Source organism: Gnatocerus cornutus, chromosome 5 (assembly GCF_029298725.1).
Source record: "Gnatocerus cornutus isolate USDA-ARS CGAHR chromosome 5, icGnaCorn1.1, whole genome shotgun sequence".
NCBI classification, from domain to species: Eukaryota; Metazoa; Arthropoda; class Insecta; order Coleoptera; family Tenebrionidae; genus Gnatocerus; species Gnatocerus cornutus.
The window spans coordinates 14,952,403-14,979,030 of NC_142237.1; the positions used below are offsets into that span (position 1 = coordinate 14,952,403).

The 26,628-nt window shown below is 35.7% G+C and overlaps 6 protein-coding genes across 7 annotated transcripts; 4 read left to right on the forward strand and 2 right to left on the reverse strand.

The window, feature by feature from the left end:
• Nucleotides 1-1,290: 1,290 nt before the first annotated feature.
• spir (spire type actin nucleation factor) lies at nucleotides 1,291-5,289 on the reverse strand. The gene is made up of 2 exons (XM_088037302.1): nucleotides 4,226-5,289; nucleotides 1,291-2,618 (listed from the first exon to the last, which is right to left on the reverse strand). The coding sequence occupies exons 1-2, from the start codon at nucleotides 5,287-5,289 to the stop codon at nucleotides 1,556-1,558; spliced, it is 2,127 nt and encodes a 708-aa protein (XP_087893428.1). The 3' UTR covers nucleotides 1,291-1,555.
• Nucleotides 5,290-5,609: 320 nt separating this feature from the next.
• Nucleotides 5,610-6,880, reverse strand: Tctp (translationally controlled tumor protein). Its single transcript, XM_088037305.1, has 3 exons — nucleotides 6,733-6,880; nucleotides 6,306-6,564; nucleotides 5,610-6,119 (listed from the first exon to the last, which is right to left on the reverse strand). The coding sequence occupies exons 1-3, from the start codon at nucleotides 6,758-6,760 to the stop codon at nucleotides 5,888-5,890; spliced, it is 519 nt and encodes a 172-aa protein (XP_087893431.1). The 5' UTR covers nucleotides 6,761-6,880; the 3' UTR covers nucleotides 5,610-5,887.
• Nucleotides 6,881-7,081: 201 nt separating this feature from the next.
• La (La autoantigen-like) lies at nucleotides 7,082-8,562 on the forward strand. The gene is made up of 2 exons (XM_088037303.1): nucleotides 7,082-7,504; nucleotides 7,555-8,562. The coding sequence occupies exons 1-2, from the start codon at nucleotides 7,192-7,194 to the stop codon at nucleotides 8,265-8,267; spliced, it is 1,026 nt and encodes a 341-aa protein (XP_087893429.1). The 5' UTR covers nucleotides 7,082-7,191; the 3' UTR covers nucleotides 8,268-8,562.
• Nucleotides 8,563-8,672: 110 nt separating this feature from the next.
• Nucleotides 8,673-20,130, forward strand: ome (dipeptidyl peptidase 4 omega). 2 transcript variants are annotated; one of them, XM_088037300.1, is made up of 12 exons: nucleotides 8,673-8,834; nucleotides 16,084-16,300; nucleotides 16,692-16,792; nucleotides 16,842-16,913; nucleotides 16,960-17,379; nucleotides 18,069-18,169; nucleotides 18,219-18,345; nucleotides 18,392-19,026; nucleotides 19,074-19,268; nucleotides 19,318-19,478; nucleotides 19,525-19,736; nucleotides 19,785-20,130. In XM_088037300.1, the coding sequence occupies exons 1-12, from the start codon at nucleotides 8,724-8,726 to the stop codon at nucleotides 19,881-19,883; spliced, it is 2,451 nt and encodes an 816-aa protein (XP_087893426.1). In that variant the 5' UTR covers nucleotides 8,673-8,723; the 3' UTR covers nucleotides 19,884-20,130. The 2 variants fall into 2 exon arrangements, with proteins under 2 accessions (XP_087893426.1, XP_087893427.1); XM_088037301.1 differs by lacking the exon at nucleotides 8,673-8,834 and adding an exon at nucleotides 9,258-9,494.
• Nucleotides 20,131-20,305: 175 nt separating this feature from the next.
• LOC148174987 (uncharacterized) lies at nucleotides 20,306-21,089 on the forward strand. Its single transcript, XM_088037304.1, has 3 exons — nucleotides 20,306-20,390; nucleotides 20,442-20,763; nucleotides 20,810-21,089. The coding sequence occupies exons 1-3, from the start codon at nucleotides 20,338-20,340 to the stop codon at nucleotides 21,011-21,013; spliced, it is 579 nt and encodes a 192-aa protein (XP_087893430.1). The 5' UTR covers nucleotides 20,306-20,337; the 3' UTR covers nucleotides 21,014-21,089.
• A 17-nt stretch (nucleotides 21,090-21,106) lies between these two features.
• Nucleotides 21,107-25,097, forward strand: LOC148174988 (uncharacterized protein C05D11.1-like). Its single transcript, XM_088037299.1, has 11 exons — nucleotides 21,107-21,538; nucleotides 21,584-21,825; nucleotides 21,873-22,460; nucleotides 22,623-22,889; nucleotides 22,938-23,363; nucleotides 23,410-23,827; nucleotides 23,874-24,111; nucleotides 24,159-24,345; nucleotides 24,392-24,693; nucleotides 24,747-24,899; nucleotides 24,945-25,097. The coding sequence occupies exons 1-11, from the start codon at nucleotides 21,346-21,348 to the stop codon at nucleotides 24,997-24,999; spliced, it is 3,069 nt and encodes a 1,022-aa protein (XP_087893425.1). The 5' UTR covers nucleotides 21,107-21,345; the 3' UTR covers nucleotides 25,000-25,097.
• The last annotated feature ends 1,531 nt before the right edge of the window (nucleotides 25,098-26,628 follow it).

Consider the following 26,628-nt stretch of genomic DNA (forward strand, 5'->3'; position numbering starts at 1 on the left):
GACCAGAGCAACACTTTGGTAGTTACAATTATTAATAAATCATGTAATTGGTTACTCTGGTTTGCAATTAATTTTGATAACACCTGACCAGTAAGTCACAAAGTAGATCAAGAACCATTTGTTCTCTTCTTGGTGTGCGAATAGTCTTGGGTCCTCCATGATCCTGATAAATTTGGTTCCAATCGGCCCGTCTCACGTACCTGTTGATAAACTCGTTGAAAAGAATTCTTGGAGGGAATTTGCCAGTTAGGAAATTCACAAGCCTTACTGCCCCTTACTGCTTCTCGACTGTTTCCTTCAGGTGTCGGTATATTCAGCAAAATTATACATCTTTAGAGAAATAAACTCCTTTAGTTTGTGACACCTAAAAAATGTTTGACTTTCCTAAAAAAATGGTCATTGTCAGGCACTAGACAACAATTAATTACTGAATTCTTGAAGTGAAATGTTGCCAGATTAATTTTGCGCTTTTGAGCTTAATTTTAAAAGTGCAAAATAACATTTTGCATCAACATTTAAGGCATTTAAAGACTGTAAGTATGTAAATGTCACCCAAAACATGAACTCTAGTTGAATTTTGTAAACCTTGAGTTCATTATAAGGAAAAATTTGTGCCATAATTAGCGCCCCTCTAAGTGGCTGTAGATTTCCAACGAAGCACTCAATAATTGAAAAAACTTAATTTAGCTACTAGTTATTATCTGAAGATTCACGTAGTAAATAGTTGGTCCGCCATTTTTTGAACACCCTGTATATTTTTGAAGTTCCTTAGGCCTTAAAGTTTCACGACTCTTAAGTTCTCAGTCTCTCAATCTTTTAGTTCTTTAGGTTTTCAATTTCGTTCAAGTTTTCAGAATCTTATGAATGATCGAAAAATTTGTGCTTGTAACTTTCTTTAGACGATCAAAAAAGTTCCTACAATTTTACTTCGAAGATTTTTTGCTGCATATTAAATTTCTGTCATTTAGATTCCAAAATTGTTGGATTTTTATCGCTTTCGTATTTGAAATGCGCAGTAGATTCCTTCTTTTCAGACTTCTATTTAGTATTTAAAGGTCTGAGATCATAAATGACTAATTTGAAATAGTAAAAAAGAATCTTGAGAAACAGACAAGTGCCTAAAAGCCTGTAAATTAATTTAAAAATATGTTTACTTGTAAAGAGTCATTCTTCTGATATGAAATTACGTATATTCAAAGAGGAAACGTGATGGAAAATTAAACTAACCCGGCGCATCCACCATTTTTTATTTCTTAATTTTTTGGTAGGGGAAAAATAAGTATAAAGCAATAATTATTAACATAGCCTTTATTTAATATTTCTTATAATTCTTTGAAGATTTTTACATAAAATTACAGTTATCAAAATAAAATAGCTATCTTTTAAATATAATAAAATCTCCTAGAAGACTCTGGGGTCATTTAAAATATACACGAATACGTTCGGAATGCACGAAATAGGAATGAACATTGAAATGCAATGCAACAAGATTCAGGTTAAAACTAATATCACTACTGAGTTGTTTTTTCGATAAGACATAAATATAATATCACTGTTAAAATACAGGAGATAAATTTAATGTGAGACTTTGTAGCGTTTTGTTTCTGATAGCCGATCGATTAACTCTAGCTGACTTAATAATCTGCAGTACCATCATCTTGCAATCATGACAAACAACCATTTGTGACGCTTTAAACTTATCAACCATTCTTGCAGCTCTGCCTGCAGAAACCGCCTTTGCCCGAAATTTGCCAAGAGAACCCGGATCACTGATGGTACTACTCTCCATGCTAGATCCGGGTCTGCTCATTTCTGGGCTGTGATCCACGGAAACGGGAGCTTCAGGATCCATGATTTTATTGACTAGAGATTTTGGAAATGATTCTTTCCCTTCATCCTCCGGAGAACACATGATACTGGGACTTAGTAGTACCACAGGAACGCTCGAGAAGTGCTCCATTGGGATGTTCATTTTACAGCAGCACTTGCTGCAAACGGTGCGCTTACATAAGGTGCACCGTTGCCCCCAAGGGCCGAAAATACCAAATCGTGTTTTCAAGCATAAGAAACAAACTTTGCGTGATTCGACGTCATGTCGAACTCTACCTTCTACAGGTAAAGCTTCTAATTCAGCTTTGGTCAGAACTGCTCGAATATGTACAATTTCAGAGAGTGTCAGTGATAATCTATCATCTAAAGATATGGTATCTTGCCAACTACGGATGTTCGTAAGCTCTTCTTGCATGGCCTTAGCCACTTCTGGTTCCAACTGAACGGATTCAGCTTCGGAACTATTGCAAGATTGTCGAGAACAAGGCCGCGATTGGGGTACTGAATAACTACCCAAATTCGGATCACACACTTCTAGAGTGTGTCTTCGTACATTTGCACGAGAACTTAAGTCGTGGGTTGCGAGATCATATGCTTCCAGAGTTGTATCACACATGCGGAGGTATTCAGACGACCAAAGACCTGGTTCGACGGAGTCGGGACTATCGATGGGCTCATCATCGTCTTCATCTTCGAACTGGCTGAAGTCAACTTTTATCAACCTTCTACTAGACTTAGGAGTATCTTCTTTGGTTGCTGGCTTTGGTTCTGACAACATGTAATTTGATCTGGAATTGCAAAAAAGAGTCAAGATTTTTATGGGCAAACTATCTTAATCTTGGTTATTAACACAGAAATTAGAAAAAAATAAAACAGAGTTTGCAGCTTTGCCTTTCATCTCATAATGTTAATTTGACAGGTTAAAGGTAAATAAGCAATTATGGCATGTGCTGAAGTGTGAAACGCAGTGGCACCAACTTATGGAAATAATTCAAAGTCCCCCAGACACATTGTAGTGACCCTGACTTTGCACCTTTCTTAAAAATTATAACAATATGAGATAAGTATTGATATGAAATACGACAGATTGACTTATCACTTTTCACTAAAATTCTTGAGCACAAATATGTCATTGATTGATAATATAATATTTAGAAAAGGTAGCAACCTTCAAAACTACAAAAACTGAAAATAATATTTTTAATAATAAAACAAAAGTTCAATTTAGTATAGTAAGAAATCAAAGAAAAATATTTTTCATACGATTTTCACATTTTTTAATCAAAGAATCAATAAATGGTTGAAGGCTAAAAATAATACATTTGAGTTATAAAGATATAATAAAAATAACAATCTATTGTGTCTTAATCGTTCAAACGAAATCGACAAGTGACGTCGATTTAATCATCAAATTCTGATAAAAAGGCTACGTAATAAAAAGTATCCTTAAGTTACAAAGTCTGTCACGAAAATTATCTAAAATTCAATCAAACCTCTTCAAATATTCATTCAAAATTGAAAGTAAATCGGAATCAATAATAATAACAACTCGATAACGCTGAATTAGTCCGATAAGTAAACATTGGCGCCTAACATATCATCAAAAATTAGGCTGTGTTAGCTAAAATAACAAGTTCGAATGCAATCACGTTTCCCTAAAAATTGTGTTTGTAAGAGATTTTGTAAACATAATTTATGAGAATCATGCTCACGCTTATTCAATGTGATACGCTGTGATATCATACTAACAATTGTTTTTTTATAATTCTACGAATAATAGGCAAGATGGAATACAGATATCGATATAATCACAATCTTACTTGACCTATCGTAGTTAAGAACCAATAAATAAAAGTGTCGTTTGTAGTTCATGATTATAATGATATAAATAAAACTAATAAAGTTATATGACCATATTGTAGTAAAATCTAAATGGGTGTCGAACTCTGATTTGTTACAAATGTTAGCAGTACAGAGTATTGTCTTTAATTCTTCGAAGTTGGTCTAGTGAGATCAATAGAGATAACACGTTTCTTGTTAGCTGAAGTGTCAATCAGAACAATGAATTTTAGATACAGACACAAATAATGGCGCAGAATTTATTTGCGGCAGTTTTCAAAAGAAAGGAATCATTAGTTGAAATTGACAAAAATGACTACCAAATCTATTTCTGGCGCTTGCATTTTCATGTAAAAAACATGAATTAAAACAATAGGAAAAATTAGGTAATGCTCTAATGATCATAATCCTAACGTGTTTCCTGTGGAAGAAAAACGTTTTAAATATTTATAAGTGAAATGTTTTCATTTCATAATTCTTGCATAATTGCACATGTGCACACAGATAATTTGCTACCAGTTTTACGTAATACTTTCTAACTTTTGTTTTTATTTACCTTGGAGTAGGCCTCAATTTGCGCCCTTTTTTGATCGAGTTGAGTAGCTGCTCCCTTGGAGTGAGTGTGCGCGATTGTGGAGCTAATTTTCTTTCAGACACTTTTTTCAACGGTGGTCTCGACCTGATAAACTCCAAAATAATCGCATGAGCATCTTTGGTAACACGTGAAGGTACATCTCCATTCACCATAATCTTCCTTAAATTATATCTACATGATCTAATATCTTTCATGAGAATTTCGTAAGGTGTGAGTTCATATTCAATAGGTGCCCTACTGTAGTGTACTTTCTTCAATTTGACTCCCATCCTGAGTTCTCCCATGACTTGAACCCAAAATCTGGCCCAATCAGAGAATTTCAACTGGTCCAAATCTGACTGTTTTGAGCTATTTGTGGGTAGATTTAAACTGCCTTGTGCAACTTTTTCTAGAAATGTGGCTAATTCTAGTGCTTCTGCTACTAAAGCGCGGCCTACAGCTTTGTAATGGGCTTCAGTCTGGGTTTTTGTTAGTGTACCAAGATGGTTCTCACATCTTCTGATTACTTCTTGGAGTGTTATATGAGAGCGGGTTTTGGATGTCCCTGGTTCTTCCTCAGCTTCTTCGGAGTCTCGTTCGATGCCTTCATCGTCGGTTTCATGATGGGTTTGTTCACTGGAAGTGGATAAATCATCAGATACCATGTCACTGATCAACTGCTCCAGATCTTGACTAATAACTCTTTCTTCGTCATTTTGACTCCCTTGGTCCAGGGCGATGTATATAACAACCCCCAAACCTGAGATGACATCTTTCTCACATCTCACGAGTTTTCTAGGAGGGTCTTTTGGTTTTATTATGTTTTCGTGCACGTTTCCGTCGGTTTGTAAGTACACATGACGGACTTCTGTGATTGTATGAATATTCGGTTTTTGAGAGGATAAACATTCACTGTAATATTTTGCACATTGGTAACACAGAGCCCAGGCATGTTCTTCTTTGATTGAAGAATTAAAAGAATGAAGAATATCTTCTAAACACACACTACCATCCGAGTTCACTTTACACTTTGCTTTAGTTGACATGTTTGTTTATTTTCGTTAGTATACAAACACCAAATGCCCCACTTGCAGAGCATTTGGCAGGTGCCTTAACCTAAAATCAATGCGAAGACCTTGAAAATGACAAACAACCTCCCACACAACTTTATCGATTGAGCGAACTGCGCATGACACCACCACGCTGCCAACCACAGAAAAGCAAAATTTTCGCGTTTTAATGTTTTTTCGGATTTCTGAAACAATTGCACCATTTTCAAACGATGCTGGATGAAACGTAAGAATGAAAATCAAATGAGAAAAATGCATGTTTCGAACAAAAAGGAAAAAGAAATAAAACCAAAAAATCAATTATAAAAACTCATTTTAGGCGAAAGCACTTGAAAATTACATCTTTATCATATACATTTTATTTATTTGTAACAAAAATTACTTATAAGAAAATAAATATTTCAATTTTAGTTTCCGATAGAGCACGTCGCTCAAAATTACATTTTCGGGAAGTTGATAAGCTGATGCCGAAACTGTTTGAATAGAAACTGGTTAATAATCCAGTGGAGACAAATCTCAATGGCATTATAAATAAAATGATATATAATACAACAGAAATAAGTTAAAAAAGAAACTAAAATTTCTCCTCATCCAAGCCGTGTTTGAAGAACATCATTACTGGTACAGACTCTCCGTTAATTTCTCTATATTCCATCAATCCGACCATTCCTTCAATTTCCATTGATTCTCCAGTAAAAAACTGCAATTCCTTAAACCTTCCCAAAATATCTTTCATAACTTTGTTCATATTTGTTTTAAAAACGTCTACTTGGTCAGGGGATTTCTCTTCTAACTTAGCTACCAATCTGAAACAATAATAATGAGTCACACGCTAAAAAAAGCAAAAATGTTGAACAAACAGTTTATCAATGAACTTTAACGTGGTACATTTCCATAAACTATTGCTCCATAATTTTGCATGAATTGCTCTGAGTACTACATTGAATATTAGTACCCAGTATTAGTACATGCTGAAACTGACTGTAACTTACTTTTTCATGTAATCTTTAAGGTAAGCGGTGTAGGATTTCTTATCACCAAAAGCGTAAGTTTCACATAGCCGGTGGTTCAAAACAATATCGACACCTGACGTGACATTTTCATCAGTGCCTTCGTCCAATTCTTCCGCTGACGGATTGGCCCCATCGAGTTGAACGTCCCCTTCTTTGCGTTGGATGAGTTTGCCATACACCTCATAAACAACTTCATCAACCAATTTCATCTTGTAGGTGTCGGAAAACATCTCGTCTCCTAATAAAACACACTTTTAGTACTTCCAAAATCAGATCTTTCATTTCGGTAAAAGTTCCTTGAACTGACAGATAAGATGACAGATGGAACTTTAAAGGTTAAATTTTTGCATAAAATGTCAATAATCCGCGAAAATATTAACTCAAAAAAATCAGGGATTTTACGTACCTGTGAAGATATCTTTGTAGATCCTCATGGTGAAGGGATTGATGTAGTTTTTCACGGAAAACTAAAAACGAACCGTCCGCTACGAGAACGCAGCAAAAAAGGTCGAAACTTTATTTGACAGATTCAAACAATTTACGATGTGCGCGCGCATGCGCAGTTGAAAAACCGCACATAAAACCCTCAAAATCAACAAATTCAAGCCATTTTCCGGCCGTTTTAATCTTATAATCAACTTGAAACAACAAACACAATAATTTCCGTCTAAGAAAACGTCAAAAAACGCACAAAAACCATAATTTCGGCACAAAAACGTGTAGTGGTACTCCTGAAATCACTGCGCAATCGCATGTTGTTACCACTGCGAAGCCAACATAACCTCACCGCATTTCCGAGTGAAACTGTTTAAAAACGTTAACCACGTGTTGAGTTTTTACCCGAATAAGAGTTTTGTGCGAAGCCATGGCGAGTGATCTTGAGAATAAAATAATTCGTCAAATCGAATATTACTTTGGCGACATCAACTTGCCGCGGGATAAATTCATGCAAGAAAAACTCAAAGAAGACGACGGTTGGATCACTATGGAAGTCTTGTTGTCTTTTAAGAGACTCGCGAGTATTTCTGAAGACCCCGAGGTCATAGCTACGGCTGTTGAAAAGGCCGAACATGGTTTGGTGGAGGTTAGCGAAGACCGCAAGAAAATCAGAAGAAATCCCGATTTGCCGCTGCCTGAGTTGAACGATGCGCGCAAGAAAGAGCTTATGGAAAGGACCGGTAAGGTCGTAAAATTTATAAGAGAGTTAGAATGACTAGTTTTCTTGCAGCATACGCCAAGGGCTTTCCTTTGGACGAGGAATTAAACGACATCATCGCATTCATGGATAAGTACGGCCCCGTGGAATCGGTGAACCGCCGCAGCACCAAAGACCACAAGTTCAAAGGGTCCTGTTTCATAATCTTCAAAGATAAAGAGACATGCCAGAAATTCATAGATGCTGAGAGTGTCAAGTACAAAGACACAGAACTGATGAGAAAGTGGCAGAATGACTATTTTGCCCAAAAGAAGAAAGAATATGAAGACAGAGTCAAGTCCAAGAAGGACAAGAAACAAGCCAAGTTGGACGAAAAATGCAAGCAACTAGAGTACCCCAAAGGGGCAGCCATACATTTCTCTGGAATTCCCGAGGGAAAATCGCTAACACGGGAAGAAATCAAAGAGAAAGTTGGGGAAGTTGATGACAGCGTTACTGTATCTTACATTGATTTCAATAAGGGCGATCTTCAAGGACATTTGAGGTTCTCAGCGGAGAACGCGGCGGTGGATTTTGTAAAGAAGCTCACAGATGGAGAACTGGAAGTTAGTGAGGTCAAGCTTAAAATTAAGGTGTTGGAAGGAGCTGAAGAAGAAGAGTACTTGAAGAAGACAGCTGAGGCTGTCACCAAAATGAGAGAGAAGGCAAAGGCTGGAAAGAACAACAGAAAGAGGAAAGGGGGTTATGCCAACGGTAGAGATGCCAAAAACAAGAAAAATGCATAAAGAGGCGTAACTGTAAGTGTTTGTCGGGAAAACCAAGAAAATTTTATTGTTTTGATATGTACATATTGGTTTCAATAAGAATGACTATTTGTAAGAATCATAGGATGGTCCTATTTGTATTTAGAAGCGCGGCGGAGTGCGTTCAACGCACTTGAAGCCCGAAACTTTCTTCTGTTTATTAACCGTGTGAATCTCGGATTTTAGCACAAATTTGTTCCGTATATCAATGTTAGTATTTTCCGCTCGCAATATCCACCCCACTGTATTTTTTTATGAATAAAATGTTCATACTCGACGTTGCATTGTTTGCTTTACCTAATCCGAGAATTAGAAGTCTACACAATCACATTGAAGATGTTATCTGGCAACGTTGTATCAAGGAGAAAGTTTAATTTGCCGCTTCCATTATAACATTGAAATGTTGAGAAGACTGAAAGTGAGTGGAAACAGTTCAACATGGTTTTTAAGAGTTATCCATCTTACAAATACATAAAAGTTTACAGCGATTCTGAAGAAATTTTCAAGGATGTGCCGAGCCACCACGAAACTTCGTACCTAAGTATCCGGGTGAGACTTAATTAATTGAGTTAAGTCGCGTCACGTCAAGGATCGCATAATCACGATTGCAAAACATTGTCATTATTGCATCCACGTCCGAGATTTCTTTGTATTGATTTCTGATAATCAGACCAAAGTAGCGCGTCTTCATTAATTCGGAGCCACGCACTTGTGCGTTCTACAAGTTGATTAATTCCGGGATAACATTAGATTTACTAACTGTCGTGCAGAAAAACTCACACGTGTTTTATTTAACGCCGCAGGAAACTCCTAACGATCTATCACTGACTCTTGCGATCAATTAACGATTCGCTACTAGTAGAGAGATGCATATCTATGTAGAACACCAAAACAAGGAACACTGCAAAGATAAAGAATAATTCATGAGCGGGACAATGTGGTTATTACCTTGGAAAGTTTTTAAAACCGCTGAACCCCACCTGATCGTTTATATGTCTCAGTAAGTCGCTGCATAGCGCACGAGTCGAGTCGCGGTCTCTCGCCGATGAAAATCTCGCAAACAAAAACGGGAAGAATATTTCAGTGGTGGTTGAGTGATGGTTTGTTGCGTTGGCCACTGTTAGAAAAAACCGCGAGTAGAGCTCAAAAATGACCGGAAATGCACAGTCCAACGGAAGCTCCAATTTGGAAATCGCACAGAGCAATCAGGTAAAAAACTCTTCCTCGTTTCAAAATCTTCGCACAAGAACAAAGAAAACACCTGTTTAAGTAATTGACATGGTCAACGGGATCAGGTTCCGACCTTGCAGTAATTAATGGTCAGTGTCGGAAGGGTCAACGAGAATTTACTCGTCTTGCAGGATTTAGAGGGAAAGTAACAGTCGGAATTCTTCGAGTAACCAGCCTTGACCGCCCAGATTACTTTCTTGACACACATGCGGAAGGTGTCTCACGTGCCCAAAATGTTATAGTTGAAGCAATTAAAAAAGAAATTGCGTCCATCCGGTATAGTATTCACGCGATAATTTACCGAATTATACTAATTGTTGGCGCACAATGCAAGTGTGAAGAAGGACCTTGTATGTAAATTGAACAAATTGCTTAAATACCGAAAAAGCAGACTGGTCAATTTGAGGCTAGACGTGAGATCAGGTTCACTGATGATCCTCATTACGCTATTAAAGTATTTGGTGATTAACGTTTATTGCGGTCATTACATTTACACTGAAATTTCGTGAAAAGTCAGAGATAATCCAGCATGTTTTGTAAGATCCTTGCCCCAAATCAGATCAAAGGAGATCGGCACAAACAGGAAACCTGTGTGGAATTTTTACTGTTGCGACTCACATTACGACCCGTTTTATTAAATAACAATCGGGCAATAGATTCGACTTTTAATTGTGACCATTTACATAATGTTACTCGTTTAGCAGGTAATTTAACATTAATGAACAACAGAAGACAAACAGATTAATGATAATTTAACACTCAAATAATTGTTTAGCATGTGGGCGTTGATGCTTGACTAGAAAAAATCTTGCTACAAAAACCAGGAAATTACTTCGCGTTCATCTCCAAAGTTCTCGTCCTTCGTAGCAAATATTCTTAGCTCTAGTTATAATACAATTAATTAAATATGTATATCAAAGCCTGTTTGCATATTGTCGGCAAGAAAATATGTAAATGCGTTTATAATAGCAAATTTCGCCTCGCGTGATATACTTATACATAGATAATTAATTGAAGGCATGAATACCACAAATGAATATCAGATTACGTAAACATTATCTGCTGTATTCCCATTTATTTTTGTGGAAAATGATAGTAATAGATACTTTTCAACTCAGGGCCGATAATGATCGTTATAAAATCAACTTGACGGCAGGGCTTAGTTTGATCTAATTTTGAAAATCTACCAAATTGGATCCGATGTATTGTTTCGGGCTAAATATACGACGATAACACAATTTGTAAGTAAATTTAACACGGGTGAGCTTCCAAACTCCATAAAGCATTTTTAATGTGCTCATTAATGTTTGTAATTAAGATTGTGATATATGCGGGGGCATATTGTTATGCGTTTATGGCATTCATACCAAAAATATTTGAAGATTTTTTAACATTATTAAAACACTCCAGAAATTATTTTTTTTTGTTTTAAGTTTGCCAAAGAAATTTTATTTTTAACTACTAACATAAAGAGCTTCATAATTCTCGCTTCATTGTCTCTTAAAAATGTATTTTTATTTCATGGAAGCTACATAAATAGTATTTATTAAAAATTAATTCAACGTAACGTATACCCCGAAGCCGGGATTTGATGCGTCGCGTCGCCTCGCGCCGAATAATTCAATTTTTAATAAATCCTATTTATGAATCTCCATAAAATAAAATTCGGTTTTGATATTAAGATGAATTTTGTTTACATTATTAAAACAGATCATTTTTAGAGTAAAATAAAAAAATGTTTTGGTAAGCAAGGCGCTAAATTAATTCAGCAAACCAAAAAGGTGTTCAGTAAATAAATGCCTCAAATGCTCCAAGAAAAACGCATTTTTATGCAAATTTCCCCCCACACATATTTCTTTACATTGAACAGCATATCTCATTAAAACATCTGCTAAAATTAGAACTCTATTATTACGGTGGAAAACGATAGCTTAATCTCAAACAGTATAAAACATAATATTCTAAGCAAAATCCTTCTGTGCCAGTACCCGAGTTGGAATAAATTTCAATAAAATAGATTGTAAAATGCCGAAATACATCATAACTGTGTATGATTTAATTTCCGTTTCAACACGCTATTAGCTACTGTTTATTCTGATAGCAATCGCAAGTTTTTACTAGAATTTCTTTCGTAGCGGGAGAATTGATTTTAAAAGGTGGAACGAGAACAAGCTGACAGTTTTAGCGGTCTGGTTTGCTACAAGATAGGAATATTGAATAAAAAATGGAGGTCGACAAAAGAACTCGGGCTAATGTATGAAAATTAGGGTTTAATAGTTATAATTTAAAAGTTCAACTAGTGTGACGGTGTTTGGTAAGACCGATTTTGATTGCTTTTCACGCTGCGTTCATGTAATCACGTACAAAGTTATTTAATTAAAAACGGAAACCTACGTCAAAAATGTTAATAAATAATGATAAGTATTAATTTGCAATGAAAATGCTTCGTTAAGAACGTATAAAATGTAATGATATTGCCGCCCAACAAAAAGCAAGAGGACAGGAAACGTGGATTTGAATAGTTTTCGTGACATGACTAAAGCACAAGCGATATTATCGATGTGTAAGTACAGTTTTGCGTTATCTCAAATATTTTTAAAAACTAGAATTATATGGGTGCAAATTGAAAGCGCTTAAATAAACGGGGCGAAATAATAAATTCATGATAGAGAATACAAATGCTAAACAAATATACGTTGTCTCATTTTGCCGTGCCTTGAACGGTGTATTTACATTAACATCACATTAAACTTGCAGTATTTTTACTGTGTAACATGTTGAACAGTCTTGAAAAGTTATATTTCTAGATAAATAGAAATTTAAATAGATTTGACATGTAAATACTTTTCGATTGCTTAACAGCCATTGTTTTAAACAATCCTTGTAACAGTTGTAGAATTATTATTATTACTCTAAACACTTAATTCACATAAATTGTATGCAAATATACGTTGATTTCACCCAGAAAATACACAAATACAGAACTTTACCATCGTATAAACCTTTTATATTGGTAACTCTGTTGTCTGTCAGTAGTAATGGTTGCTACTACCCCATAAAAAGTCTTTAAAAAACAGTCAAAACAACCAACAGATAACAAATATTCTAATATTTTCATAAACATGTGCGTATTCCCGGCGCATCCACCAATTTTCGTGGTACCTAAAAATTCTTTCATTTCCTTATCTTCTCAGAATTTGTAAAATCTAAATAAGTATGACCATCTTTTATTCATTAAATTGAACAACTTGAGATTGAGGATTTGGGAGACAAGGATTCTAAAAATTGAAAATTCGGGAGCCCAAAGTAAACAGACTCGGGTTAGTTGCTCCACACGAAACACACATTGTTAATTGTAAACTTTATATTAGACGTAATAAAAGTATTAAACCATTTCCGATCATAATTTTAAAACTCTGAGATAAAAACTTGCGAATTATAGTTTAATTGTTGTCACTAGTTAAAAATATCGATTAAATAATTGCAAGCAAACATTGTTTAGTTTTGTATAATTGACCGTAAAACTGCCTCGCCCTGGAACTGGCCAAATGAACAAAAACACTTCAAGGATTTAACAATGACCAATTTCATTTTATGTAATCTTGTTTCGTTAATGATTTCTTTTACATTAACTAGCAATTTGGAATAGCAGCATTTAACATTCGCCCATTAACTTTCTAAAACCCTGAATCTGTTAAGTAACATGTTACGAACCCACGAAAATAGATATATTGATTTTTAATTTATCCAAAAATGAAGATTCGCACTAATATCTTAAAGTAACCGCTACACCTTTATCAAGCCCTAGTTTGTCGTGTGGACGTTTATAACCTGGAAAGTAGCTGAAATGAACATTAAAATGATTTAATCAGTGTAAATAGAGGATAAATTGTTCATAATCACGCAGTTTAACGTTTAAGATACCGCCACAATGCTCTCAAATTAAATTAAGTTTTTTCTTACTTGCAGCCGCTGGCTCAAGTGCTTTGAACTTTGGCTTTATAGAAAAATATTCGCACTTTAGTTACGTGAGAAAAAGTTTGTATAATTCTTATATAATTATCGCAATGTCAACCTACACTTGGCGAAGAGATGTACTTTCTAAATATTGTTGCGACACTTCGAAGTGCAAATATGAACTTTGTTGCATAATAAATGTTCAGGTTTTCAGATCCACTCTGTACCAGAAGTAGGTTACATTACTGAACGTTCCTCGCGGATTTTATAGCGGAAATATACTTCTGCAGGTGAATTCTTGAACAAAGAGAGAAAAACTAATTCCCTTGAGCAAACAGAAATCATAATTACGTCTTTTCATTAGGCGGTTCTAAAAATAATAACGAACAGAGTAAATAACTTCAATGGCAAGAAAGATGAGGTCTTCATGCTTAAATGAAATGTCTTTGAAGGAACGAACTTAAATTATGAAAAGGTGACGAATAAATTGAATTCTTTCAAAAGTAGGAAGTTGTAGTTATAAAATTATGATTTATTCTAATTTAAGTAACGCGGTTCGCCGTTTCCATGAGTTCTTTTATGAGGAAGTTAATGTTTAAACATAAATCACGAATTTTAAGTTACATTTAGTGGTTTCATGTTCCGATTTTTCAGATTGATGGGATTATAAGTAGTTGCGAGGTGACGCCGGACTTTTATTATCCGGTTTTCACGATTGTATTGTAGTTTCGCAATTTCATTGTATTAAAATATTGGCTTAGGTTTCTTAATACGGTTGTTTTTTTGCTTTTACATTCATTGCTGGAAAAATGTTTTTCGTTCTTTTTAGCTTAAAAATTCCCAGTTAACTACACTCCATCAAAATTAAAAGAGATAAAATAAAACCAACAAAAATAATAAGACAAAATTATGCCAAAATTTGTCATTATTTCATTACATTATGTGCATTTTTCTAGTGAGTAATCGTTCATATTATTCACTCAGAAATTCCGTAAGAGGCTAATTATACATGTTTGTAATTAGAACACGTACGATTTTATCGCATAGCATATTTTCAATTAAAAATTGTTAATAACCAGTTAAGCATGCGGGCCTACTTATTTATCAAGAAATAATGAGAGCTTTTACCGTCCTGATCATGCTAAAATAAAACAAGTCTTTAGCGACACAGTGCAAGATAAAAAATTGTTTTTAATAAATTTCAATGTTAACACTAATTAAACAAAATCTCAGCATAGTGTTTGCAAAATAAATTTTACTACAATATAAGCAGACATAGACTTCTTCAAAGCGAACAATTTATAATTTCTTTGTGAATTAATTTTCATTTTTTTTTCCAATGAAAATCGTCATTTTTGTCCAATAAAGATTCCTTTTTCTTACTTTAAAAACGAAAAATCTTCAATTTAATACAAATTTTAATATTATCAGTTTTTGTATTTTTGCTATCAAATTCCCTAATTTTCGAGGATTCATGTGTTTTCACACAGTAAAATTCCAATTCCATTTCAAAAATTCAAGGTTTTTAGGTTTTAGATTTGAAACAAAAATCTTATTTAATTAAATTTAACTGATTTTACAGATAACAAAGCTCTGAAGTTCTCAAAATAATGGTGTTCAGTTTTTTTTAACGCATTTCGTTACAAAAATTCTCAGATTTACTCCTTGAAAAGCAGATTTTTAGACTAATAAATCAAATAAGATTTTAAAGTGGAAGATTTTCAGCATTAAAAATTCTCAGCTATTTCAATACAAACATTTCAGAACCATTAAATCACTTCTTTGTGGTTTCCAGTTACAAGAAACTCCAGCTTTCTATATTTTTATGATTCATGATCATGACCAAATTCTCTTTATTTTCAGGGTCTGATTATAAGTTATTTGCGAAAGCCATGGGGATTCAGTTTTTATAATTATTTATAATTTCTTTAATATTCTGAAACTAGTAAATTTAAAACAATAAAACATTGGGGTTTCAGTTTCTATTTTGAGGTATTTTTAATGGTATGTAAATTAACAGTAATTTTTAAATCGATTTCTAATTTTTCATTTACTTTTTTTACAACCACCGCCACGTCCCAACTTTACCACCTAAATCCGATCCTATCCACAGCTAATCTAAATAAATTTCAACAAAGTTTTTTTTTAGAACTAGAAATAAGAAATTAAATATAAAATATTTTGTGGGGCCAGAACCTCTCGTCACGCAAGCGTTACAAGATTTAACTTCGCTAAAAACGAATCCTTCGTGAACTTTAAAATAAAAGATGAATCTAAACTACTATATTAAATCGTGACATTTATTGCTGCAATTCAAGGCTTTTATTATCACGTTAATTGTCCCATTCCAACTAAACCTATAAGCTGTAGTAGAAGATAACCGAAAAAATTAAGAAATGAGAAAGAATTTATATTGGCAGATTGTTTTATGACATTAATACCTTTTGTTATCATTATCAATGTCTGACGATATTGTCTTCCATTTGGTCTGAAACTTATTAGTCTCAATTTCCGCTTACGCTTTCAATAAAAGCTTCATTACTCGTCAATCGATTTCTAAAGCACTCGAGCAATTTGCTTGGAGCTTTTAATTTCATGAAATTTCTTACAGGATTTAATAATGACGAAAGGAAAACGAAAAAAGCGAACATGGATTGTAGCAGGAATCATTAGTGCCGTAGTCATAGCATTAGTAGTGGCAGCTATAGTCTTACTAACACAAGCAGATAGTGGCGGTGGAGAAAAAAAGCCTGATGCCACCATCTCGTTAGAAGATCTCCTCTATGGAAGACTGAATCCAACACCTTTCAACGGAACTTGGGTTTCAGGTAATATGCCATTTCAATTTTCTACGGGTAATAACACGCGAAGTAATAGGTAATAATTTCATCACTTGCTAATACTGCATTATGCAAATTCGTAGGAGAAAAATACCACTTCCGTGGTGTGATAAATGGTGTAGATTTCTGGACTGCATCCAAATGAGTCTGAATAATTACCCAGTGTCTAAATTTGTAAACACACAAGGTCAAGATCGATGAAGACAAGGTGATGCGCTTTATAGAATTTTCGCAATATAAAACAATTCATGAGAACCTTGTAATTTCCGCCGGTTTATAATCACCTCGGTAATGCAGTAGTAGGAAAAATCGCATGCAAAAGGCGATGAATATTAATTGACTTATAATTTCCACTATAAACGTCCATTTATCATTTCAGATAAAGAACTGCTTTATACCGACTCCGACGGTAATTTAGTTCTCGAAACTTTAGAGTCGACGAGAAGTACAAGGAAAATCATTTTACCTGTAGAGGAAATGGTACGTATACTTAGCCCACACTTCCTTTTTCTTTATGCACTCATTCCAGATTGTAGGAGGAAATAACTTTGAAATATCGGCCGACGGTGTTTACTTAAAAATAGCCCACAACTTCCGCAAGGTCAGTCGCGTTCTTTTTACTTCCTTTCTTCACGGAATTTTTACAGATTTACCGCCACAGCTACAAAGCCAGATATACGATAATTAACTTACAGAATACCTCAGAACAGTATAAACTACACGTAGGTGACAAATTCGATTTTCTTCTTGCCGTTTGGAGTCCTGTGGGAAACGCGTTAGCGTTTGTTCTCGACCAGAATCTTTACTATAAACCGACTGCTGTCTCGGACGATTTTGTTCAAATTACCGATGATACGGGTCCTGTTCTTAATGGAGTTCCTGATTGGGTTTATGAAGAAGAGGTCTTTAGCTCTAATAAGGCTTTGTGGTTTTCTCCAGACGGGAAAAAGATAACTTATGCGAAATTCGATGATACGAGTGTTCCTAATATGGTAATTCCGATTTATGGGGAACCGGGAAATCTTATGTTCCAATATCCGACCGTCAATGTTGTCAAATATCCCAAGGTAAGCGCAGAGGAGTCTAATTCGGGGTTTTCATTGGTGAAAACAAGTGGCGAAAATAGATATGAGGAAATTGTTTACCACAATCGTTACCAGATCTATTATCTAAATATCCACATCCTGTAACTGAAATTTTACTGAACAAAAGAGGATTTTATGGCTGTTCCAAAGATAATGTCTAAGTGGATTATCATTTATAAAAACTACAACTCTTAATTAATGGTAAAAACAATTGAGTTGTTTTCAAAAAGTTAATTAGTTTCAATGATAAAATTGTAGTTTCTTATTGTTTGAAAAAATTAGAAGTTTTTAACTTACTGATTAGATGTTACCTAATCATACAATCATAGAACAAAAGACACAATTTTTTGGTAGTAAAATTTCTAATTCTGCTTGCTTTAACGCTAGAGGAATGACAACTGGGACAGTTCCTATTTTGGACTTGCCTATTAATTATTCCCCATCGCAAAATTATAGAGCAGAAAAGAGAAATTATTATTTAATTAAAATTAAAATTAAATTATTAACATATTGTGCATCAAACAACAACACATAATTACCTGTTTATTTTTTAATAAGGTCTAGGTCTGATAATTGTAGTAAATACGAACATAGAAGGTCGCAACAGGTACAAATTCCGATTGCGATTTCCTATTCCATTCAAGCAAAAATTAAAATTTTTATCTTTTTAGGCCGGAACTACCAACCCCACAGTATCCCTACACTGCGTCAACGTCCAAACTCCATCAGACAATAAAGAACTGCCTGTGCCCAGAAACTTAACAGATCAACAGTGAGACAACCAACTGTCCGAACTTCTAATTTTGACTATCACTTTTCAGACCAATTATATCCGCCGTTGCATGGGCTACAAACGACACAGTAGCCGCCATTTGGATGAACCGCGTCCAAAACCACGCTAACATTGTCACTTACTTAGTAACCGAAACTCCAGCGAACCTCCAAACTGTAAGCTTCAAAGTTTTCCTAACACAACTCTAAAATCAATTTTTAGATCCAATTCTTGCACGAACCAGCCGGATGGTTAGAACTGTTCACACCGCCCGTTTTTTCCAAAGACGGCTCTTCCATGGCTCTTATACTATCATCCGATCAGGGTGGTAACCTGGGAGCTTATCGCCACGTTGTCTTGTTACCAAGAACCGAAAATTCGGCCCCAACACCGCTAACACATGGGGAGTTCGTGGTGACGGAAATTTTGGGGTGGAACCATGAGCAGAATAAAATCTTTTATACGGCGAACACTGCCAGCGACTCCGCGGTTCAACATCTCTACAGCGTAAACGTAGAGACCCACGATGTAGAATGTCTATCTTGTGGAGTTAAATCCAAGAATAAACAAATGGAATGTTTGTACAATGTGGCGGAATTCAGTCTCGACGCTTCGCATTACGCTCTGACATGTGCAGGTCCTGATGTCCCAGATATTTCGTTGTACTCTTTACAAGGAAAGGTTCTCGACTGGAACGAAAATCCGGAGCTCCAAGAACTATCGCGGAACAAAAGTCTTCCGACAACCAAGAGACTCACGTTCAAAGTTGATGGGGGTTTCACAGCTCAAGTTAACTTAAAATTACCACCAAATATGGACATGAGTGGAAAAACCAAGTATCCCATGCTTCTCAATGTGTAGGTGTAGTACGATGTACCAACAGTATTTTAGTCTATTTCTTCAGATATGCAGGACCTGATTCGTTCCAAGTCGTCGAAAAATTCAACATCGACTGGGGGAGTTACTTAGCGGCCAATAAAAGTATTATTTATGCAACCATAGACGGAAGGAGTTCGGGGTTGAAAGGCAACAACATGTTGTTCGCTTCTTACAGACGCTTGGGAACCGTTGAGATTATCGATCAAATCAATGTGACCAGGTAAATAAAATTCTTAGCGACTAGTCCTCGGTACAGTTTTTTTTTTCAGACAAATTCAACAAACTCTTCCATACGTGGATAAAGCGAGAACTGCCGTTTGGGGGTGGAGTTACGGGGGCTATGCGTCCGGCATGATCCTAGCCGATGATACTGAAGGAATCTTCAAATGTGGTATTTCTGTCGCCCCTGTGACAGACTGGACACTTTATGGTACCCAATTCCGCTTCCATTACACCAAATAAGACAATTTTTGTAGATTCTATTTACACTGAGCGTTTCATGGGACTTCCAACGGCTGTTGACAACGCTGTAGGTTACACCAGCGCCAGTCTGTTATCGAAATACGCAGGTCTTAAAGACAAAGAGTACTTCCTCATTCATGGGACGTACGATGATAATGTTCACTACCAGCAATCGATGTTATGGGCCAAAGTTTTAGAACGAAACGATATTTTATTTAGGCAGCTGGTAAATAGAAGTTATGCAAAATTCAGTGTTCCAAATTTTCAATTTCAGAGTTATCCTGATGAAGATCACGGTTTGGCTTCAGTCCGTCCACATTTGTATCACTCATTGGAAGCTTTTCTCGATGAGTGTTTCGTAAAGGAAAGTTAAATGTATCTTCTTCCACTTATTTTTAGACTGTCCAAAAAAACTAGTCAAAAAAATGAGAAATATTCATTCAATGTCTTACTTTTACCAGGGTATCTATTGATGTAGATCTCAAAATACTTGTATATTTTTGTCAGAGATGTATATACTAATTATATTTTATATTATTAAGACTATGTTGAGATGATTGTTACTGTGTAATTGGAATAGATACTTTGTGTAATTTTTTATTAAATTCTTATTACGTGAAGATTGTTTTATTTAGGAGCTTATGAAACTTGTCACCCTCTACAAGGTAACATTTCCCTTCTCAACAGAAACTAACAAGTCTATATTAAGGGTTGTATAACTTCAACTATTTCTCACCCTCCAAAGTTTATTGACCCTAGTACCATTACCTCCTCAAGACTTTAAATATAAACACACCACACCTCCTGTGAGTGCTCCATTTCTAGAAATGTTCAAGCTATTTCTACTATATCTTTGCGTGGCCGCCACAGTGGCAAAAAAGTACGTAATTTCCCCTGTGTTTAAAATATCGTAACCACAAATTCTTTTCAGAGAAAAACTCATTGAAAATTTTACCGACGCCAACAGCATCTCCCAATGGACTGAACATTCAGACACTGTTCAAGACAAGGGAAAATCAAAAGCAGCCCTTGTTCTTTTACAAACCCCCAAGTTTCAACACGCTGTGCTTTTCACCCTGTTGAACCCTCAGCCTTGTGGGGCTGCATTTGCTGGAGTACGAAAACGTGTAAACCTTGATTTACAGCAATACAGATCTGTTGTTTTGAATGTTAGAGGCAAAGGTTCTTACAATGGCTACAAAATGATCTTCAAAGAGAGTCGTTACAATTATTCGTTCTGTAATTTATTCGAGGTAAATATCATTTGGTTTAATTACAGGTACTTGATTGTCTTTACAGGTCTCCGACAGCTTTGAAGAAAAAGCTCTGCCTTTGCAGGACTTCAAAGCTTATCACGAAGGAAAAGTTATTAATGATTCCAACGTGAAATTGGACCTGTCTAAGATTATTTCCATCGGAATTCAGGCATATGGGGGCATTTATTTACCTACTAAACAGTCAGGAGTGGCAAGTTTGGAAATCAATTGGATAAAAGCAGAATAGTCGTGAATTATACTTAGAAACCGTGCGTTACGTTCTATTTGCAATAAATATCGAAAATTACCTACATAAGCTCCTTATTTACCTGATTTCCGCGAAAACTCCACACTGTGTTGACAGATGACAACAATTTAGGTTAACGTCAAAGTGACTGATAAGAAATGAAAATTACCAAAAAAATGTCATTTTTCACTTACGGTTGCTAAATTATTGTGGTGTCAAAATTGAAACAGATCGTGAGTGAAACAGGTCCTTTTTCCTTTTCTTTGATCTCCTAGTAGTAAAAATACGTTGATTCTTAAACGAGTAAGTTTGTTTTCTGAACAGTGGACTTTATGGTAGAACTAACCTCTAAAATGCCACCTGTGGATAAAACTCCTGATGTGGACACTGGGGCATTCGAACTAGTCAATTGTTTACATGCGTACTTGAAAGTACCCGTTTTTGAGTACCGCTCGAAAAACACAGGCTTGACTGTGGTTATTGCTGAGGTGGACGGACCAGTGGTCAATGGATACTTCTGCTTAGGTACTTCAACAATTTGACTGTGTCCACCTACATGTGAACTTTCAGCCACTGAAGCTTTTGACGACGATGGTTTGCCCCACACGCTAGAACATCTAATTTTCTTAGGAAGTGAAGAGTATCCTTATAAGGGAGTCCTAGACTTGCTTGCAAATCGGTGCTTGGCTTCAGGCACAAATGCCTGGACTGATACAGATCACACTTGTTACACCATGGAGACTGCCGGCAGTGAAGGGTTCTTAGCTTTAATGCCAATTTTCTTAGAGCACATTTTATATCCTGTTTTAAGTGTAAGCACTTGATTTTCTCCTTAATGTTACTACAAACTTAATCACAGGAAGAAGGCTTCATTACTGAAGTTCATCACATTACCCCCCAAGGCGATGACGCAGGGGTTGTATACTGTGAGATGCAAGGGCGTGAAAACACAGCTGAATCCAGACTCCACGTAAATTTAGCAAGAGCCATGTACCCTGGACATTGTGGTTACTCTTCAGAAACTGGAGGAATTATGAAAAACTTGAGGGAATCCACAAGTAACGCCAAAGTTAGGGACTATCATAAGCAGTTTTACCGCCCGGAAAACTTAAAAGTTATCATTACTGGACAAATCAAACATGAGGATGTCTTCAAGGCTTTGGAGTCTTTAGAACTGAAAATTATTTTAAAAGGGAAGAAGGGCGATTTTGAGAGACCTTGGCAAAGTCCAGTGCCTCCATTACCATCGTCTAAAGATTTAGTTATCAAATATCCTACTGATGAAGAGAGTAATGGAGTCTTTTGTATTGGCTGGAGAGGACCTTCTGCAGTCACTGACCAGTATATGCTAACTGCCGTGTGCATCTTTCTCAAGTATCTTACTGAATTTTCTACCTACACGCTACCAAAAGAGTTTATAGAGATTGACGATCCTTACGCTAGCAATGTAAGTTTAATAAATTTAATTCGTTTAGTTAAAAATTAATTTTTCACTCTTTGAATTCGGCCAATGTCTTTCACGAATAATTTGAAATTGTTTCTTTTCTTCTCACATTGTTTCGTAATTCGATTGTTATTGATTCAAACTAAATTTGTGACAAACTTGCAGATTTCTTTCAACTTCCTTGAAAATTCAGAATCCTGCATTTACGTAATGTTTGAAGACGTGCCCCTCAACAAGTTACCAGAAGTTAAACCAAAGCTCCAAAATCTCTTCAAAACCATAGTCGAATCCGAAGATATCAACATGGACCGTATAAAAAATATAATAAAGCGCAACAAACTCGAACACTTGAGTAATATCGAAAACAACCCTCATAGCACCCTCGCCTTTATCATAATCGGCCAGATGTTGTACGGAAACACCAAAGCAGATGTAATAACTTATCTCATTTCTATACACTAATTAACAATGCCGTTGTAGCTTCAGCAAAGATTAAATCCTCTAGTTGATCTGGGGAAACTTCTGAAGGAACCAAAGTCCTTCTGGGTTTCATTGATGAATAAATATTTCGTCGATAATAAATACGTGAGTGTCCAATGCATTCCGAGCAAGGATGAGCACATCAAGATGGCAGAAGAAGAAGCGACTCGTGTCAAAGAGCAGATTGAGAAGTTAGGAGAGGAAGGTTTGAAACAAAAAACTAAAGAACTAGAAGACGCTGTTAATTTCAACGGAAGAGATCCACCACCGGATATGCTAACCTCGCTTCCAATTCCCACTCTCGAATCGATAAATTTCCACGATATCAAACGATACAGAACTGATTTAAATGAACGCCAAAAAATCGATCTTTCTCAAACCAACGTTTACACGTGCTTTGATCACATCAAATCTGAGTTTATCTACGTAAGAATTGTTTTTTCCCTCGGTGGTTTTTAATATTTTCTTCTAGATCTACGCACTTTTAGACAGTACCAGCCTGTCTCCAGAACTCCGCATTTATTTACCACTAATGCTGGAGTCTCTGTTTGAATCTCCAATCAGAAAGAACGGGAAACTCATTCCATATGAAGATGTCATCGAGGAGCTGAACAACGACACTGTGTCTTTCAGCTCAAGCATCGGTTTGGGCTCAAAGCCCCTGTTCAAATGTGGACCGTATTCGAACACAATTTCCGTGATGTTGCAAGTTGAAGTGGCGAAATATGAAAAAGGATTAGAATGGTTACGCGATATCTTATACAACACAGTTTTTTCAGTTGATCGCTTGAAGATAATAGCCGCTAAAATGAACAACGCGGTGGCTCAAGCAAAAAGGTCTGGTAGAGACGTCGTCGCGTACGCAATGCGTGGCCTACGATTTGTTGATGGTAATGAATTGAATCTTCACTGACTCTTTCTAATTAGTGGTTTCAGACAGCAATATTTACAACAACGGGATTCTTGTCCAACACAAATTCTTGACGGAAACCAGCGAAATTCTTTCCAGTGAGAAGTCCGTAGACGTTTTAGTAACATGTGAGAAGATCTGGCAGGTCCTGGTCGATCCAAAGAATGTGGTGTTGCATCTTATTGGAAACTTGGATTGCATTCCGAACGCCGCCGAACCTTTGAAGACATTCCTTCCGGCGACTGTCTCACCAGCTCAAGAAAAGTATTGTCCCAACTTAGCTTGTTGCGTTTTTACTTTGGTTTTCGTAGATTACATGTGACGCCTGATTTAAAACTAATTAAGTCATCTAAGAGTGAAGACTTAAGTGGTTGTATCATCGGAATGGGATGTCTAGAATCCTCGTTCTTTCACCAAACTGTTGACAGTATCACCACGTATGACGATCCCGATTTGCCCGCGTTGATGTTGTACTTGCAGTACTTAATTCAAGCAGAGGTGGGTAAACTAAGAATCATTCTTGGTTGTTATGTTTGTTTCTTAGGGACCCATGTGGCGGCAAATCCGCGGTAAAGGCTACGCTTATGGTTACACCATGATGGTAAAACCCCACGAAGGTCTCTTGTATTTGGTATTCTCGCGAGCTACCAACGTGGTTGGTGCGTACATGGAAGCAAAAGATATCATTCTCAATCAAATCCAGAAAGAGGAATGGGATAATACTTTGATTGACTCAGCTAGAAGTTCTCTTATTTTCGAATTAATCGAGAAGGAAAAGACGATAGGCAGCGTCATTGGGCTGTCGGTTATTTCGTACTTTCAAGAAGTCGATTTTACCTATAATAGGTTTGTACTGATTGTTTTGGATGAAGATGATGATGATTGGGTGGTTTTTGTAGGAGTCTCTTAAATCTGATTCACAATGTCACAGTGGAGGACCTGAATAAAGTGGGTAAAAAATATCTATCCGCGCTATTTGACCCTAAAAGAGTTAAGACTGCAATTGTATCTGTTCCTGCGAAAGCTGAGCAAACTTTGGAGGCCTTTAAAAGGTGAGATTTGACTGTTTGAGGTTTTGAATGATTTTCTCGTTTTAGTGTTAATATTGAACTGACTCTGTATCCATCTCTTGAGGAGAGTTTTCTGAAGTGAATCGCTGCTATATTTGAAATTTATAACCACAAAGATTATGGATGTCCATATTTATCTTAAATTTTGATGTATTTATAAAATACAACATTTTAAACCTCTTTTTTTTTTCACAGTGATGTCTCAATTCATAAGTAGTCTTTAAATGAGTTATAGAATCATTTAGTCATTATAAACATACATGTTCAAAGTAATCGTTGCTTTTACATGCAGCTATGACAAATTAACGACTGGAACATTTTGCAACAAATTGCAAAGATTATGTAACGAGTAAGCACCTATATTTGATATTAATAGAAAAACACGCATACCAACATGAATCCGGATTATATAAATTTGGACTTTATAATTTGTTGCATAACAAAACATGTCATTTTAGTTTTATCTTTTCTTGTTGAGATTAGTTTTACTTACGCAACGTCAATTAAAAAACTTTCAAAAAATCAGTGGATGCACCGAGACCTGCATGCTAGAAAAAGCATCTACGAAGTATCTTGACCCTTAGACCACATCATAGTAATAATTACAACTTGTTGTCCTTGTTACTATATCTAATTGTTGCAAAGTACAGTAAAAAGTAAAAGCTTTGTTTGTTCTATTTGGCCTTCGCACATCTTAGGAATGAGAGGAAAGGGTTGTTCTTACGCCATTAATAAAACTGCTTTTTGCTTAAACTGCACCTGAAAATAACTTTTTTTCTTTTTCTCCAACTTGAATGTGGGGACGGGGGACTCCTTCACAAAAGACGTAACTTTATCACTAAATAGAACCTGTTTATTGACGTCAGGTAACAATTTCGAAGCATGTTTTTAATAAATTTCTAAGAAATAATTAAATACAAGAAAACTCCTGTGAAATTAGTAGACAAAGTTAATTTTCCAACAAATAAAGTAAAGCATCGGAAAGAAGTTTTTACATAAAATACTAATTAAGGTTAATAAACGCCCGACCTTCATTAATTAAAAACTTTGGAGAAGTATAGAACAAAAAAAAAAATTATTATGTGGGTTTGAAAACCAGTTTTTGGGTGACGTCTCATGCAAACTTTTTTATGTCTTTTTTAACCATGGAGATATTTTATTCCAATCAAAATTTTAATATTCAACACGCTGCTGGACTCGCGGATCTAAAACAATTTCCGCATATTTATTAAACCGTTATATGAATTTCCTGCGACCAGTGGAATGTAATGCGTACATTTTTGTCTTGTTGGTGACAAGCTGATTATTAAATCAATAAAAAAATCACTCAAATTTATGACTTGCGTGATTTTAAAGAGGTACCTGTGTACAAGTGATGGAATGCAAATAGACTCCGATGAGTAAATATTGTAAAGAGGATTTAATTGTTATACTCACGTACTAATTAGATGATTAGATAAATTACGATATGTATTACAGAAAAAACAGCAATAATGAAGTGTTCATTAGTTTTTGGTAATTTAAAGACATTGACCACCACCAAAACTTAAAGCAGCTCTATAAATTTCGGTCAGCTCTGTAATGAGACCTAATTAACGTTATTAGCTGTTTTGATTTTTAGTGATTCAGAGCGTTCTGTTTATGTTCTATTAATTTTTTTAATAGATTGATAATGCCTGTTTTTGGAAGGTCGTTGTTAATTCATCACCTT